The sequence below is a fragment of the Chrysochloris asiatica genome, unplaced genomic scaffold (genome assembly GCF_000296735.1).
Source record: "Chrysochloris asiatica unplaced genomic scaffold, ChrAsi1.0 scaffold00051, whole genome shotgun sequence".
Classification (NCBI taxonomy): Eukaryota; Metazoa; Chordata; class Mammalia; order Afrosoricida; family Chrysochloridae; genus Chrysochloris; species Chrysochloris asiatica.
The window spans coordinates 3,595,566-3,613,451 of NW_006408569.1; the positions used below are offsets into that span (position 1 = coordinate 3,595,566).

Sequence of the window (17,886 nt, forward strand, 5' to 3'; positions counted from 1 at the left end):
TATCCTGCTATATATATATTTGTTGTTGTTAAGTGTCGTTGAGTCGGTTCCAACCTATAGCGACCCTGTACAGGGTCACTATAGGTTCACAGTCCGATTCATAACCACTATACACACACACACACACACACACACACACACACACACACACATATATATATATATAATGTTATTAAGTACCATAGAGTTGGTTCCAACTCACTTCCAAGGAGTGGCTGATGGGTCTCAACCACCACCTTTTGGTTCAAATCGACCTTGTGGTCTAGTGCTTACCCTACAGCACCACACTGATTATATATATATACATATATATATATATATATATCCAGATCTTGTTGCATGTATATAACCAAGGAAATGAAGTGAATGTTAGTTTAATGAAAACTGATGGAATATCAATTTTTTTTTTTTAAAAAAGCTATAAGTCTCATCTTCCATTTGTTTCAATCAATTTCAAAAATGATTATGTCTGTCTATGATGAAGAGAAGAGAGACAGTTACAGAACAAGGAAAAGGAGAGAGATGGGTGAAAATGTATGGTCAAGGTTATGGAAGTGGTAGAATTGAAGGTAACGTAGTGGTTACGAATCAGGCTGTGAACCTTAAGGTTCAGCAGTTTGAAACGATCAGCTGTTCCACGGGAGAAAGATGAAGCTTTCTACTCATGTAAAGATTTACAGCCTCGGAAACCCTTAGGATCACTATGAGTCGGAACTGACTCCACGGCACATCATGCCCACGCCACACCAAAAATAAAAAGGACTGAAAACCATGCTGAATTATAAATTAAAATTCTATTCTTGTCCCATTCAAAATTTCTCTATTACTGCTCCAGGGTGTTAAGATCTTCTTTAGTGTGCTCATTGATTTTAATATTAAGTACAATATATTTACGAGACATTAAGTATTAACTTCAAGGAAATGATCATGATTATATAGGCAAGGGGATCGAAAGGTCAGTGGTTCAAACCCACCAGCCACTCCTTGGAAACCCTTGATAGGGTCACTATGAGTCAGAACTGACTCGATGGTACTTAGCAGTCCTTATATCAGAAAATTCCCTTTGATCTACCTCATGACATTTCTTTCCTACATTCTAGTACTTTCTTTTCTATTCCTGGCTTCATGGAGTACATTAAGTTCACCCTTAAACTTTTCTCAAAGAAAAAAATTCAAATTTCTTTATATGCTATTTCTCATTTCAATTTTTGGAAATCTCTGCTAATTGATATGGTCCATGAGACCAATGAGCCCTGGTATGGCGCTGTAGGATAAGCACTGGGCTGCTAACCACGCTAACGGCAAGGTGGGCAGTTCAAACCACCAGCTGCTCTCAGAAGTCCTATACAGGTTTTGCTATGAATCAGTACCGACTCGATGGTATACAACAACAACAACAGGACACTACGCTACTAGCGCTCCTTATCCTTTGTTGTAAGTGCTGTCAAATCAGTACAGACTTATTGTGACCCTGTACTGCATTCCAGAGAGCGGCCGATGGTGTGAACTGCCCACCTTGCCATTAGCATGGTATCATTAGGATACGATATATAGTCTAATGACGCTACAATTGTAATTAAAGCAACCATATAATTTATTGCCCAATTGAGGAGATTTTTGAATGGAAGTTGGACTCTTATTACTCATTTAGAGGGCACAGGAGACCGAAAGTTGGGCAACGTTCGCTTTTATTATTGTTGTTGTTAATGCTGTCGAGTCGGTTCTGACCCATAGCGACCCTGTATAGGGTTTCCAAGGAGCGGCTGATGAGCTTGAACCATCGACCCTGCGGTTCAAACGACATTGCAGTCTTGACGCATTAGCCCACAGCAGCACACCAGGTTAAGCACTGACTGCTTAATATGAAGAATAAGGAGCTCTGTTAGCACAGTGGTTACAATCGGGCAGTGAACCTTAAGGCCAGAAGTTTGAAACTACCAGCTGTTCCGCAGGAGAAAAATGAGGTTTTCTGCTCCCTTAAAGATTTACAGTCTAGTCGCGGCCTGGAGACGCTTCTGGAAGAACCATCGCGATGGCCGCCCAAGGAGAACCCCAAGTGCAGTTCAAACTCGTGTTGGTGGGTGATGGCGGTACTGGAAAAACGACATTTGTGAACGTCATCTGACTGGTGAATTTGAGAAGAAGTATGTAGCCAGCCACCTTAGGAGTTGAGATCCATCCCCTTGTGTTCCACACTAACAGAGGACCGATTAAATTCAATGTGTGGGACACGGCTGGTCAGGAGAAATTTGGGGAACTTAGAGATGGCTATTATATCCAAGCCCAGTGTGCCATTATAATGTTTGATGTAACCGCAAGAGTTACTTATAAGAATGTGCCTAACTGGCATAGGGATCTGGTTCGAGTATGTGAAAATAAACCCATTGTCTTGTGTGGTAACAAAGTGGACATTAAGGACAGAAAAGTTAAAGCAAAATCCATCGTCTTTCACCGAAAGAAGAATCTTCAGTACTATGACATTTCTGCAAAAAGTAACTACAACTTTGAAAAGCCTTTCCTCTGGCTTGCTAGAAAACTCATTGGCGATCCTAATTTGGAGTTTGTTGCAATGCCTGCTCTTGCCCCACCAGAAGTTGTCCTGGACCCAGCTTTGGCAGCACAATATGAGCATGATTTAGAGGTTGCGCAGACTACTGCTCTCCCAGACGAGGATGATGATCTGTAAGAGAACGAAACTGGAGCCAGCGTCAGAAGTCTAGTTTTATAGGCAACTGTCCTGTGATGTCAGTGGTGCTGCGTGTTTGCCACTTTATTATATATAGCTAATTAGAATATGTGCTAATCTTTGGGATGCTGAAATAGATGAATGGGCTTCGGAGTGAATGTGGCAATTAAAAATACCTGCATTTTTTGAACCTACATATCTAGCTGTTGGAACGCAGTTGTTTCCTTTTGAGTTTCAAATATACGACTGCTACAGTCACATCCCACTATTCAGTGGTGAAATCTTGTTTGTTACTGTCATTCCCATTCCTTACCATTTAGAACCAGAATAAAGTTGTATTTCAAAAAAAAAAAAAAAAGATTTACAGTCTCAGAAACCCTGTACAGGGTCACTATGAGTCGGAACCGACTCCACAGCACATAACAACAACAACAAATATGAAGAATATCTTCTAGTTTCAGTACTCCAACAATGAATTAAAGGGCAGAGGGGAAAAATGTGAAATAATGAAAATACCATACCATACCCCCTTAAGAAAACAAACATGGAGAACCATGAAATTTAAATATTTATTTATTTTAAAACCTCAAAACACTGGAGTCTGCTTCACCTACAAACAGTTTACAGGACTAGTAACTATAATGGACAATAAGCCATACAATTTGTCCCTGTGATGCAGTTGTGTCGTAAAGTTTCAAAGAATCAATTTAGAAATGTGTTGCTTTTACTTTTACAAAAATATTCATTGAATCCACAATGTGAGCTGCAAAACTATTTTCAGACTTCTACATATTATAAATTGTAACTAAGTTTCAATTCCATAGCAAGTGAAAATTTTAACTGAAGGATTACTTCCAAGTATAACGTGTTAAAACTAATTATTACAGGTAGGCACCAATGAAAATCATTTTATTGGCATATGACACCACAATATCTTTCTCAAGTATTTGTATTATTTTAAAGAAAGAGAATGTAATGGCCACTTTGATGCAAAACTGTGTTCTTTACTTGAAGAACACCTTCATTCTAACATTTGGCAATAATTCAGTTAAAAGAAACCCAAACTTGTGTGCAAAGCTTAAACTGTGAAGATCCAAATATTAAAACATTAATGAAGAAAACTAATTTAATATCAATTAATCCAAACCTAATAAAATATAGCTCTAACTCAAAACTTAGATATATATATACATACTAGGCTTAAAAGGAAAAGATATTACCCACTGAAAAGTACCATAAATATAACTGAAAATTAACTGTACAGTCTAACTTACCTTTGAATAGACAGAAATCATACCGTACTTACTATGATTTTCATATGAACGAGAAAACATTCATTTAAATACCCTTTCAAAAGGAGAGTATACTTATATCCGTTGTTAATAATGCAGAACAAAAAAATGTATAAATATTTCATAGACCAGTTCACTACCATGTCAAAAATATGCTGGTGTAAATTATATTCATATCAGCTTTTTTAAGCTCCCCCAAATCCAAGAACATATTATACCATTTTAGTTGGATATTTAAAAATGAAATCACATTAATTTGTCCAGTACTACCAAACACCCATCCTGGGCTAAATGATATTGCCTTAAATTTCCAACCATGTTAAATAAGATCAAATTGGCCTCTTCTACTTAATGTTGCTTGCAAATGTCTCATAGAGCTGCCCAGAGCATCATGTCTACTTGGTAGAAGAATTCATATTTTCCCAGCTTTCTGAGGGCTTATTAAAACCATCTGTTTTATGTAGCTATAACTTATTTTTACCTCCCCATCAACAGTCATGTTTAGAATGTGATTATATAAAAAAAAAAAGTAAAAGCTTTTTGATGTTTGGTGATTTATAAAGTTGAATTTAGGATGACTTTGAAAGAACTGTATGTTTCATGAGTGTACAGCTAACTAAAGATCAAAACATGAAAGGTATTCATCCTAGTAACTTAAGTAATAATAATATCTAAAAGCAAAACTGGATCTCAACATTTACTAGAATACAGATGAAACTATAGTATTAAAAGTTACTCCTTACAAAATAACCTCTTCAAAATAGAAAATGATAAACACCATCACAAAATAGTTGAATAGGTTCTTCTATATCTTCAATCATCAATATGTTGCAAAGATCCAAAAGGCACATGGAGCTCATGAGTTCAGCATTGGTAAGCTTGAAGTAGCTTTGGTGGGATTCTCTGTGCCTGTGTGAAACAACAGGCCAATAGTATGATGTTTCTTAGGGGGTTTCATTTGCTGAACACCTAGAAGATGAATTAAAAAACAAAACAAAACATATCAGTGTCATAGATAGCATGAATTCTGATGGTCTTCATCTGTATGAAATCTGCAAAGAAGGAACTCATTTAAAATACTAGATAAATTTTTTCTATTGACTCTCATGTAGATGTTAAAAATAAACAAGTTTCAAAAATTCCTTTCGAGTCTGATTTGGCAACTTCCATATTACTGGTTTGCAACTGGAAAACAGAGGAAGAGTTTTATATTAAAATCTAAGGACTTTTGTTTGCTGTTGTTAAGTGCTGTCGAGTCAGAACTGACTTGACATGACCCTGCATAGGATTTCTGAGGCTTTAAATCTTTGCAGAAGCAAAAAGCCTCATCTTTCTTCTGAGGAACAGCTGGTGGGCTCAAACGGTGGACCTTGTAGTTCACAGTCTGGTACTTATTACATGGAGCCACCACGCTCCCTAAGGGAATTTAAGAGTAGCTTTAATTTATGACTGTTGTTGTATTGTTGTTAAGTGCCATAAAGTGTCTTCTCACAGCAACCCTGTACAGAACTTCCAAGGAGCAGCTGGTGGGTTTGAACCGCCTACTTTGTGGTTAGTTAGCCAGTGCTTATCCTACAGCACCACACCAGGACTCTGATTTATGAGTGTAAGTAGGATTTATCATATAAAAAGAGCTATGGGTGTATGTGCGTTTAGGGGCTATAAGTATATAGCTATATACTTAATTTCAACTTGACCCCAAGTGGCATCACAAATGCAAAGAAATGCAACAATGCACTGAGATACAATGGGGTTAAGGCAAAAATTGGTATTACTTTATAATACCTAGCTTGAGCTATGGAGTTGTAGATACATATGTGTATGCATACAAAAGTTTTGTTAAGAATAATATTTTAAATTAAACATCAGGGCTTTTTTTGACTGTGAACAAATTTAAACTAATGACTTCAAGAGACAATATGGAAGTTGAATTAAAACATAAAGGCCTTCTATAATCTGCAGTGGGTACCTCTTACTAAAATTCTTTCCTTACCTTTTAATATAGGGGTCAAACTTTGTATCTTTAAAACCAAAAGCTATGTAAATACCAGTGTTTCTTCAACTGATGAGGGCAGTGGCAGGAAAGAAAGCATTCCTAGGTGGTGTTACAAGGGTCCTAATAAGAATATGTCATTGATTCTATTGTAACTCACAGCAACATTATAGTACAGAGTAGAACTGCCCTATAATGTTTGTTGTTTCTGTTGTTAAGTGCTGTCAAGTCGGTTCCAACCCATAGTGATGCTGTATAGGGTGGTTTCCTAGGAGCGGCTGGTGAGCTTGAACCAGCGACCTTGCAGTTCACACTGACTTTGCAGTCCAGCGCATTAGCCCACAACACCACATCAGGTGGTTATGAATCTGGCTGCTAACCTCAAGGTCAGCAGTTCAAAACTACCAGTCGTTCGGCAGTAGAAAGATGAGGCTTTCTGCTCCCGTAGAGATTTATAGCCTCCAAAACCCTATGCAGGATCGCTATGAGTCAGAACTGACTCCGTGGTATACCACCACCACCACCACCACTTCCAGTAAGAATATACTCACTCAGTCACCTTTTGTGTATCCTACCAACTAACTGGCAGAAGAAAAGCAAACAGGCCTTTTTATTCAATGAAATACCTGAAGATAATAATCACAACAAACGATTCTTTAGGATGGTCAGAAAACAAAATAAGTGTTGAAGCATACTATTATGAAAAAGTGACTTTGTTAGGAATAATAAACAAATTATTGAATCAATCTAATTACATTATATCATAAATTACCATCCAATAGAAAATGTCAAGAAAACAATTTTAAATGACATGTTAAACTTACTTTTGAAATTTTTCAATTAATTTCTTCACCATTTTATCTGTGATGCCGGGACAGGCAGCTTCAGCCACAGCGATACTTTTCTCAAGTTCTTCTATTGCTTGATTCCTGCTCGCATTGTTTTCATCCTGCTGTTTCAGCTGAGAAAGAGCAAAAGCTATAACTCTGAAAACACTACTTGACTACAGATGTCCAGAGCTAATGATCTGCACTTACCTCGGCAAATGCAGGTGTGATGATCATAGACAAACAACTCAAGGTTTGCACAAAATCTTGCTCCTTTGAAATAAATAATACAGATCATATATGTGAGAAAGAAAAGATACATTTATGTCTTATGGCAAATGCCGGTATGCTGATCATAGACAAGCGATTCAGGGTTTGCATGAAATTTTACTCCTTTGAATAAATAATGTAGACCATACATGTAAGAAATAGTCATTCATGTGTGTCTTTAGTTCTTTCATACCACATGTTCACTAATAACATTGGACCACTAGCCCAAAAGACCTGGTCTAACACAAGTCCCAACGCTTCTTCCCATTACGAATTCCCTCTAACTTCGAGGATTATAGTGTTGTGGTGGTGGTTAGCTGCTATGGAGTCCTGCTGACTCCTTGCACAATGGAACAAAATACTGTCCAGTCTCTGCATCGTCCCCATCATCAGTGAAGGTATGGACTGTTGTAATCCATAGACTTTTCACTGCAGTACATGGCCAGGCCTTTCTCCCTAGTCCTTCTTGGTCTGGAAGCTCCACTGAAATCTAGTCAGCATTGTGCAGTACTTAAGCTTCCACTAACAGACAAGAAGTGTGGCTGTGCATGAGGTTCATTGGCCAGAAACTGAACCCCAGTTTCCCTCATGGTGCCCTGGTGGTGCTATGGGTTAGGAGCTGCACTGCGAACCGCATGGTTCACTAGCCACTCTGGGGGGAGAAATGGAGGCTATCTGCTCCCATCAAGATTTAGTATTGAAAACCCTCCATAGGGTTGCTATTGGTAGTACGTTTGGTTTGGTTTTGCTCTCTCTCATGGAAGGAGAGACTTCTACCATTGAACCTCCAATGCTTTATAATTGTAATGTTGTTGTTGTTAAGTGCCATTGAGTTGGTTACAACTTAGTTTCCAGGGAGCACCTGGTGGGTTTGAACCACTGACCTTGCGGTTAGCAATCTAGTGCTTATCCTATAGCATCACATCAGGATTCCATAAATCCTCTAGGTTTGTGTATTTCTATGCAAACTGCATTGAAAAAAAGACCAATGGCCACATACAATGACTTCTATTACCTGTTATTAATTAAGCAGACAGGCATTTAGGGGTATTACATTGTAAAAAGTTTTGACCATTTCTTTGCACAAAGGCTCTGAAGAGGCTGTGATCCTCTCCTTCAAGGAGTACGTACCGCCCCATTCTGTCGTTTCTTTGGGTCAGGTTTCTTCCGCACTGTAGTAAAACTCCATTCAGGATGAGTAGTATTTTCCCTGCTGGTGGATTCCCTAAGAGGTTGCCAAAGAGACCTTGATAAGTTGTTAAAGAATTCAGCTTGCTGCAGTTAGAAACTGAGGAGATAATTGTCCTCATGTTAAAAACAAACAAACACTCATAGTATAATAACAACCCAGATCACAGTTGCAGGTGGATGTTACTTGCAATGAGCAGCTGCAGAGGGTCTTTATTCTAAGTGTACATCTGAATAACCTGTGGTGACCTCCTAAGGAGGGGAGGGGGTGTGGTTTCAACACTTTCATGGAAAATTTCCATTATCTTTCAGTCCCATTTTTTTTCATGAAGTTTTTGAAACCCCTTTATACAGATGCCTGTTCCCCTGGTGCCTCCCCAGTCCTCACTGTCTGAATCAGGATCCCCAGTGTGGCTTGTGATTTTCTTTACAACTTCATGGGTGACCCTCATGGGTGGCAAAGGTCAACCACTCTTGGAACAGGGTATACAAACATCATGACATTATTTTATCCTCTTTAACATTTAAACAATTTCTTTGTTTTGTTTTAATTGTGGTACAAATAAATGCAACACTTCAATAATTTTTATGTGTACAATAATTTTATGTTATGATTCAGTTACATTGATAATGTTTTATGTTGTGCAGCCATTATTATAACTCCCCTTTTCCAACTTATTTTTTTACCATTAGCAGAAACTTCGAGCCTCATAAACATTAACTCCCCTTTCTCCCTCCTTCCCACCACTGGAAACCACTTATCTATCAGCTTTACTTTCTATATATCTGCCTATTTCATGTAAGTGACATCATGTAGTATTTGTCCCTTTGTGACAAGTCAGTATGATGTTTTCAGCATTCATCCATGCTGTGGAAAGCACCGACTTCATTTCTCTGTATGTTGCTGTTGAAGTGCCATTGAGTCCGTTCCGACCCATAGCGGCCCTGCATAGGGTTTCCAAGGAGAAGCTGGTGAGCTTGAACCGCCGACCTTGCAGTCCAGCGCATTAACCCACAGTGCCACCCCAGGACTTGAGTGGTTTTCCATGGTACACTACATTCTGTTTATCCATTCATCTGTTGAGAGGCATTTCGGTTGTTTCTACCTTTTGGCTACTGGGACTAGTTCTGCAATGAACATTGTTTTTTGGGTATGAAAATTTTTATAGATGCAGAAATCTGAGAATATAATCTAAAGAAATTTGATGTTGCTTTTGTGGTAGGTCAACTAGTAGAGGAGTAAGTTCTGGTAAGGCTAGACTTCCCTGTTGTTGTTGTTGTTAAGTGCCATTGAGTCGATTTTGACCCATAGTGACCCTGTACAGGATTTCCAAGGAGCAACTGGTGAGCTTTAACCACTGACTTTGCAGTTCAAACGACTTTGCAGTCTGAACCATTAGCTCACAGCGCCATGCTAGGACGCCTCTAAATTAATTAGGGACTTAGAGGCTGAATTGTTAAAGTAAACGCACAATTACACAACACTAACATTTTCAGGGAGTAAAAGTCATGTATAAACGGATATTTAAAGGTACCAGTAGGAGGCTGTTTTGTTATGTGGCCAAGAGGTGAGAAAGACCTGGAGGTCTTTCTCCAAAGAAATTGTGCAGGTTGCCACCAAACTATGAGAATATATCACTCATTATTACTTCGAGCAAACAAGCACAACTTCTTTAGTCTATCTTGGTCCAAGATTTTGTAATATGTGCAAGTATCCACTAGGGGTTACACAGAGACTATTGAAAACTAGAGGTATTCATGTTGAAGAAGAACTGTGTTTCCAAATTCACTGTACTCCAGAAACTCTGATTTTTAAAGATTTTCACAGTTGCTGAGGCAAAGCCTTAGAAAATGCCTTATTTTTTATGCTATAGCAAACGTATTGGATAATAGCTAAATGGACGCAACATTAACATGTATCACCTTCATAAAAACGAAATAATCTATACATACGAATCTGAGCCCTCTGAATCCGATTCATCATCACTGTGTCCTTCTGCCTTCCATCTCTTAAATCGATCGATCAGTTCAGTCAAATACGAAGTCTTCTTTGAATTTTTTACAATGAATTTGTGTTTCAGAAGTTCTTTAGCTGTAGGACGCTAAGGGAAAACAAATTCATATGAATGTTTCTAGGCTCTTGATGATTGCAAGGGGCCATAGAAAGTTATTTGAATTACTAAGTTCAAAGATATAGTCACAAGGACAACTAAACATTTGTAGGGTACTTGCTAATTCTAGTTTTGAAGTGATTGTAAGCAACCAAATAAAACCCACTACTTTGGTAGCAATCTGTTACGGTCAATGGCTAAGATGTGGCCTCCCTACCAGCAAACCAGAAGACATGGCCTTCTCAAAAGCAGAGAAACACACGGCAGGATTTATAAAATAAATTAAACATTTGAAAATACTTCAAAATAATGCTTTAAGATACTCTTATTATATTTACTGTAATTTATTAATAAAAGAATGATCCTTCTCTTTAAAGCAGGTATAAGAAGCTTAGATAGTTCTTGTATATTTTGAGTCTTTGTTTTTGTTGTTAAGTGCCGTCAAATCGGTTTTGACTCATAGCGACCTTATATAGGGTTTCCAAGGAGCATCTGGTGAGCTTGAACCACTGATTCAAACCGACATTGCAGTCCAGTGCTTTAACCTGCAGTTCCATACCAGGACTCCAGAAGTTATAAAGTTATTTTTAAAAAGTGAAACAACCATACTGAAATTCGTCAAACAAATAAGGGGAGCCCACAGGATTTCAGAAAAAAAAACAAAACTACCACTCATGTTGGAATGTGTAAACATTAAATAAAAGTAGTTAGGCAGGCATAATTCATCATGAAAAATGAAAACCAGCTAAACAAAAAACATTGTGCGCATTTATATACATACTTAAAAATTACATCATCAAAGATGAATTTTATTTGTCAAACTTATTTCCCCTTGAACCAGGAAATGATCAGAAGGTGAAAACCAAGAAAAAGACACCAGGGAAGGAGAAAAGTAAACAAGTCTAGTTAAGACCTGAATAGAAAGAGCAATATAGAGGGAAGAACTAGGTTCTTAGATGGACCTTACAAAATTCCCACAGGCATTGTACACCTCGCTGTAGGCAAAGCCACTTTTGCTGCATCTAACGTACTAACTGAAACAAATAGTAGTAACAGCAATATATACTTACAAAGGATGGATCTTTGTTTAAGCAAGCATCAATAAACTCCTTAAAGGATTTAGTAAATTCTCCAACAAGAGTTGGTGGATTGTTCTTTGGAATAAGAAACAGAACTCTCATTGGATGCATATCGGAGTTAGGTGGCTCTCCCTTAGCTAGTTCAATGGCAGTAATTCCCAGTGACCAAATGTCAGCCTAAGGTAAGAGGAAAGAACAGAAACATCACCTTGAAATTTAATTCCAACAAACTGACCACAAAGTATCCTGTGGAATTAAATGGTCATACTGTATTCATGTGTCTCAAAAATATGGGGTTCAAAAATATTTACTCTTAGAATTCATTTATTGGAAAACAAAGACATTTATTGAATTCCTTACTATGCGCCAGGCATCATTCTAGGTAGCAGAGATTCAGACTGTGAATAAGACAAACAAAAATCTCTGGTCTCAAGAGTCCTATAGTCTAGTAGACAATGCAATTTCAGATGGGTGCTAATAAGTTCTATGGAGAAAAAAAAAACAGGGTAAGAGAATAATGAATAATGGGGCTTGTTGCTGTTATGAATGGGGCTGTTGTTGTTGTTAAGTACTGTCTCGACTCACAGCGACCCTGTACAGGGTTTCTAAGGAGCAGCTGGTTTGCTTGAACTGCCAACCTTGCAGTTCAAACTGACAATGCAGTCTAGTGCATTAAGTAATACTTAAATAGACACCAGATGGGGATGAAGTTTATTTAAAATAGAGGAAAGGCAAATGAGCTCCAACTCTCAGTGACTTTACATAGGGTTTCCAAGGCTGTAAATCTTTGCAGGAGCAAAAAGACTCGTCTTTCTCCTGCAGAGCCACTGGTTGGCTTGAACCACCAACCTTGTGGTTCACAGTCCAGTGCTTACCCTAGAGACACTACGCTCCTGGAAAGCCTCATATGTTATAGTAAAATTATTTGGATTTTATTACAAGTGGGATGGTAAGGCACTGAAGGGAATCGAGCTAAAATGTTATAATAGGATAAATTGCATTTATCAATGGCATTTAAGCAGCAAGATTTGCTGACATTTTCTATAGCTTAAACACTTGGAAAGAAATCTAAATCAAGGTAGTTTATTATATAGGACAGTGTAGTACTTAAAATCTGTTGGTATGCACAGAACAATTTTTCCTGGTAACCCTTTACCTTTGAGTCATAAGCGGACTGTTGAATAACTTCAGGAGCCATCCAAAATGGCGTCCCTACGAAGGTATTTCTTTTAATCTGTGTATCTGTCAGCTGGCCAGCAACTCCAAAGTCAGCAAGTTTAACATCTCCTTGTTCTGAAAGCAAGACATTGGCAGCTGCGAGGGAAAAAAGGAAAAGTGAAACTCAGCTTTCTTAGCATGTATCTATTTTTCTCAGGTTCATATAAGACTTTGCATACCTTTTATGTCCCGGTGAATTTTCTTTTCTGAATGTAGATAGTCCAGACCTTTCAAAATTTCTTTGAGCATGGTAGCAATCTGGAACTCATCAAATGGACCAGCTCTTAGCTTGGAGGGAAAAACACACACAAGTTTGGAAAAAATACAATTCAAAATTGAGATTATTTTGAATACTGAAATTAATATTATCTTTGAATAATGGAATCACTTAAAGGTATGTATATGAAGCATTTCTATTTATTAGACAAATGAGAAAAAAAAACTTCTAAAAGGTGGGAGAAGAGAACAAAGGAGTTATTAAGGCAAGGACTGATTTTAAATGATTTTAAATGATTAAATTTAATCTTGAAAGATAATACATGCTCTTTTACCTATATTGCCATTAAGTTACCGTCCAGTCATTTTTGACTCATAGCAACCCTGTACAGTGACTGGTGGGTTTGAACGACAAACCTTGAGGTTAGAAGTTCAGTGCTTATCCTATAGCATCACACTAAGACCTCTTTACCCATATGCTGTTGTTCAGTGCCATAGAGTCGGTTCCAATCCATAGTGACCCTGTATAGGGTTTCCGAGGAGTGGCTGTTGAGTTCGAATCGCTGACCTTGCAGTCCAGTGCATTATCCCACAGTGCTATACCAGGACTCCCATTTACCTATACACTAGCTCCAAGTTCTGAGGTTCCTGAATATTTACATTAAAGTTTTAACAAATATATGCTTAAATAATGACCAAAAAAAGCTCTTATTTTTACTTCCAAGATGGGAAAAAAGGAAACCAACTACTTCAATTTTAGCATTTGCTATTACAAAGTTATTAAATATTTACACTAAACCGATATTTAGATCAGATAGTCCATGAAATGTCTTCAGCAACCCAACTTGATCATGAATCAGCTGTTGTATTTATGTGTTTCAATAATATTGCAAAGCATAGAGACTTTACTGAGACTCAAATTGCAAGTTTAGCCAGTAATATAATAATTACACTATTCAGAATTTCACTTTTTTTTAATAGATCAAATCATGGACGGATAAGATTTTTCAAGTAAATGTAACACATTTCCCTTTCTTTCTCCATCCTTGTACCAAAGCCAATAGTTCCAACTGGAATACAAGGAAAGCAATGATTCGGTTTCAGGAGAATTTGTAATGGAATATCTGAAAATCTCTCTTTAAAATAAATGGTTATTTTAAAATTCTGGTACCTCATAAAGCACAAACACTGGATTGTACAATGTTATTACAGGAAAGGGTGGGAATCTAAGTCAGAGCCGAGGTAGAGTTCTGTTTGCTGGGAGGAGGGAAGAGGTGGTGAAAATCAAACATGCCCACTCTGCCACACACTGGGAGGGATTCCCAGATCTTTGGCACCTTGAATATTTTATCTTACATGAATGCCATATTTATGCTGAATGAAGGACACTTTCATGTTGAAATTTAACAGCTTAAAATAGAAACCATACTTTGGCCTCACCATTTAATATGAACTGTGGTCTGTGTATATAATATACTCCAGAGACTTCTGTAGTTCAATGGGCTTCTTTCCTAGGTAACATTATCTATTTACTTTCAAATCTGCCAACTTCCACCCTAAACATTACTATTTGAACAGTGGTGATTAAAGTCATTCTAAAAGGTAAAAATGGTACACTAATTTAATGATTACTAGCAATAATTGAAAGTACTATCAAATAGCTGAAGGACAAATGTCATATTACTTAGTATTGTTAGTCATAAAATGCTGCCAGGACCAGAGCAGATAGACACACAGTTACTTGCTCAACTAGTAGTTGAAAACTTGGTGGTTTGAACCAACCTAGAGGACCTCAGAAAACAGGGCTGGGATCTGCTTATGAAGGGTCACAGTTCTAGTCTGCCACACATGGGGTCACTAGGAGTCAGAATCAACTCAATGGCAGTGTCTAACAACAACTTCAGAAATTGGCCAAGATGGCAGACTAGGCAGACGTGCTATACATACTCTCTACAACAAAGGTACTAGAGACCAGATGAAACAGATACAGATGATAATCCTGGAACGCTTGAGCTTCCGAAGAAACGATACAGAAGTGGATTGAATACTGGCTTAGAGAAGTTGATCAGAGGCAGTGAGACAGGTGAATAGTCAACTGGCCTGATTCATAGTGACCATCTTGAATGTTTGCTAGCAGCATAAGAGCCCCGTGATGGCTTGGCGATACACATGCACATTGGTGGCTAGCCATGGTGAGAATGGTGTGATTCTCTCTGGTTCCCTACACTCACCTGGTGACCAGAGGAGTGGCCAGCTCCCATTCTCATCTAACTTCAGCATAGCCCCTTCTCTAACAGAAGTTAGAGCCTCCTGTTATGAGTGCAGTGCTTGGAGGCACGTTCACTGTGCCTTTTCAGACTAGTAGAATGTGCAAAAGCCAACCCCAGTCAGCCCTAGAGAGGAACTCTCCTAAGTAGCCTCCCTGCCCCCAGCTGCCTTCTGGGCCTGAAAGTTTCCTTCTGGGAAGAAAATTCTGGGAACAAAGACCCTGATCTCAGTCACTGTTACAACCAGCACAAACAACTTCCAGATTGAGTGTTGTGAGCATAGATAACACCTAGACTTACAGGACCTCCATCTAGGGCTGGCCACACCACTCTCTCATCCCTCCCCCTGCCCGAATTTTTCCTTTCTTTTTTTTTTTTTTTAATTTCTATTCCCTTGTTTTTATCCTTTCTTTTTTTCACTTTTCTTTATTCTTTCATTCTGTTTCTCCCCTCACCCAACATGCATACTTTTTTCCTGTTGATTTTTCTTTACCATGATCTTGTCTCTTTCTCTTTTCTTCTTCCCTATCCTTGGTTTTGTGTGCTATAATTTTTCTTTCTTCTCATTTTTTTGTCTTCTGTTTTATTTTCCTTTCCGTTTTTTTCTCTTTTGAGTTATTTTATTCTTTTTTCTTGCTGCTGCTTTTTTTCACTCTCCTTTATTATTTCCTTCATTAATTTTTTTCGTGCGTGTGCATATATTTTCCTTTTTTCCCCCCACCTGATGGGAGACAGCAATTGTGCCCATGCAACCCAGCAAAAACCATACCCTCTACAACCCTGTCTACTTAGCAAGAGACACTACTATCTCCTGTACCCACTGATCAACGACAGACAGCAGCCCAAACCAACCAAATCCATTCTGAACAAACAGAGGACAAAATAGATGACTTTTTTTTTATTGTTGTTAAGTGCCGTCAAGTCGGTTCTGACTCATAGTGACCCTGTATAGGGTTGCCAAGGAGCTGCGGGTGAGTTTGGACCACCGACCTTACAGTTCAAACTGACCTTATGGTCAGTCCAGTGCTTATCCTACAGCGCCACATTAGGACTCCAATAAAACAGAAATTAAACACTTAAACACATCTGGATATTTCACCAAAAGAGTGACAAGGAGAACCCACAGTCTGGATTTTTTTTTTTAAACAATACAATCACATAAGGGGTTGTTGTTGTTAAGTACTGTGGAGTTGGTTCTGACTCATAGTGATCCTGCAGAGAGTTTCCGAGGCTGCAAATCTTTACGGGAGCAGAAAGCCTCATCTTTCTCCAGTGGAACATCTGGTAGTTTCGAACTGCTGACCTTGAGGTTAGCACCCCAATTCGTAACCACTACGCTACCAGAGCTCCTTCACATAAGGGGTAGTCTCTAACATTTATAGAAGACTTCAACACCTCAATAAGAAAAAGTTAAGTAATCCATTAAAAATAATGGACAGCAGACATGAACAAGCAGTTCACCAAAGAAGACAATCAGACTGTCAACAAACAGGATAATACATGCTCATGATAATTAGCCACTGTTGTTGTGGTGAAGTGCTGTCGAGTCGATTCCGACCCATAGCGACCCTGCACAGGGTTTCCAAGGAGCAGCTGGTGAGCTTGAACCTTCGACCTTGAAGTTCAAACGGCTTTGCAGTCTGGCGCGTTAACCCACAGCGCCACACCAGTACTCCATTGTTGTTGTTAAGTGCCGTCGAGTCGGTTCTGACCCATAGCGACCCTGTACAGGGTTTCCGAGGCTGTAAATCTTTACGGGAGCAGAAAGCCTCATCTTTGTCCCGCGGAGCAGCTGGTAGTTTCGAACTGCTAACCCTAAGGTTCGCAGCCCGATTCGTCAATCAAAACCACACTGAGATACCATTTCACCCAGCTTTAATAGCAAAGTTAAAAGAAAGGAAAATACTGGCAAGGTTGTAGAGAGACTAGAACCCTCCTATACAGCTGGTAGAACAGTAACATGGTACAACCATTGTGGAAAATGGTATGGCACTTGCTCATAAAGTTAGAAATAGAAATACCATATGACCCAGTAATCTCTCTACTTGGCAAATACCTTAGAGATATAGGAGTGGTGAAAGGAATACATGTCATTGCAGGACAATTCACAATAGCAAAAAGATGGAGAATGGTTAAACAAACTTTGGTACAAACACACAAAGAAATACTACTCAATGTTGAAGAATAATGTTAAATCTGTGAAACACCTCATAACATGGTTGAATCTAGAGGACAATTGTTGTTGTTGTTAAGTGCCGTGGAGTCGATTCTGACTCACAGCGACCCTGTACAGGGTTTCCAAGGCCGTAAATCTTTACGGGAGCAGAAAGCCTCATCTTTCTCCTGTGGAACAGCTGGTGGTTTCAAACTGCTGAGCTTGTGGTTTGCGGCCCGATTCGTAACCACTGCGCTACCAGAGCTCCTTAGAGGATAATAGGCTGAGTGAAATTAGTCAATCACAAAAGGGCAAATATTGTATGAGATTGCTATTGTAAAAAACTCAAAAAAAGGATGATCATACTAAAAAGAAATGTTCTTTGAAGGCTACAAGGGGCTAAAGAGGAGGGGGAGTCATTCACTGACTAGAGTGTTGCTGCTGTTGTCGTTAGGTGCCATTCAAATCAGTTCAACTCATGGTGACCCTGTATAGGGATTTCCAAGAACACCTGATGGGTTTGAATTGCTGACCTTCTAGTTAGCAGTCCAGTGCTTATTCTACAGTGCCACATCAGGGTAGAC

General features: G+C 38.6%; 1 protein-coding gene and 1 pseudogene across 1 annotated transcript in view; one reads left to right on the forward strand and one right to left on the reverse strand.

The window, feature by feature from the left end:
• The first annotated feature begins 2,032 nt into the window (after positions 1-2,032).
• LOC102813666 lies at positions 2,033-2,686 on the forward strand (annotated as a pseudogene).
• Positions 2,687-4,503: 1,817 nt separating this feature from the next.
• Positions 4,504-17,886, reverse strand: part of LOC102814040 (serine/threonine-protein kinase MST4-like) — an 87,975-nt gene continuing 74,592 nt past the window's right edge. The window contains exons 5-12 of the mRNA XM_006862817.1: positions 12,844-12,952; positions 12,603-12,760; positions 11,438-11,623; positions 10,210-10,358; positions 8,200-8,293; positions 7,009-7,071; positions 6,796-6,932; positions 4,504-4,947 (exon numbers count right to left, since the gene is read on the reverse strand). Of these exons, the coding sequence (XP_006862879.1) occupies positions 4,923-4,947; positions 6,796-6,932; positions 7,009-7,071; positions 8,200-8,293; positions 10,210-10,358; positions 11,438-11,623; positions 12,603-12,760; positions 12,844-12,952 (921 nt within the window). The 3' untranslated portion in view covers positions 4,504-4,922. The remainder of the gene's footprint in view (positions 4,948-6,795; positions 6,933-7,008; positions 7,072-8,199; positions 8,294-10,209; positions 10,359-11,437; positions 11,624-12,602; positions 12,761-12,843; positions 12,953-17,886) is intronic.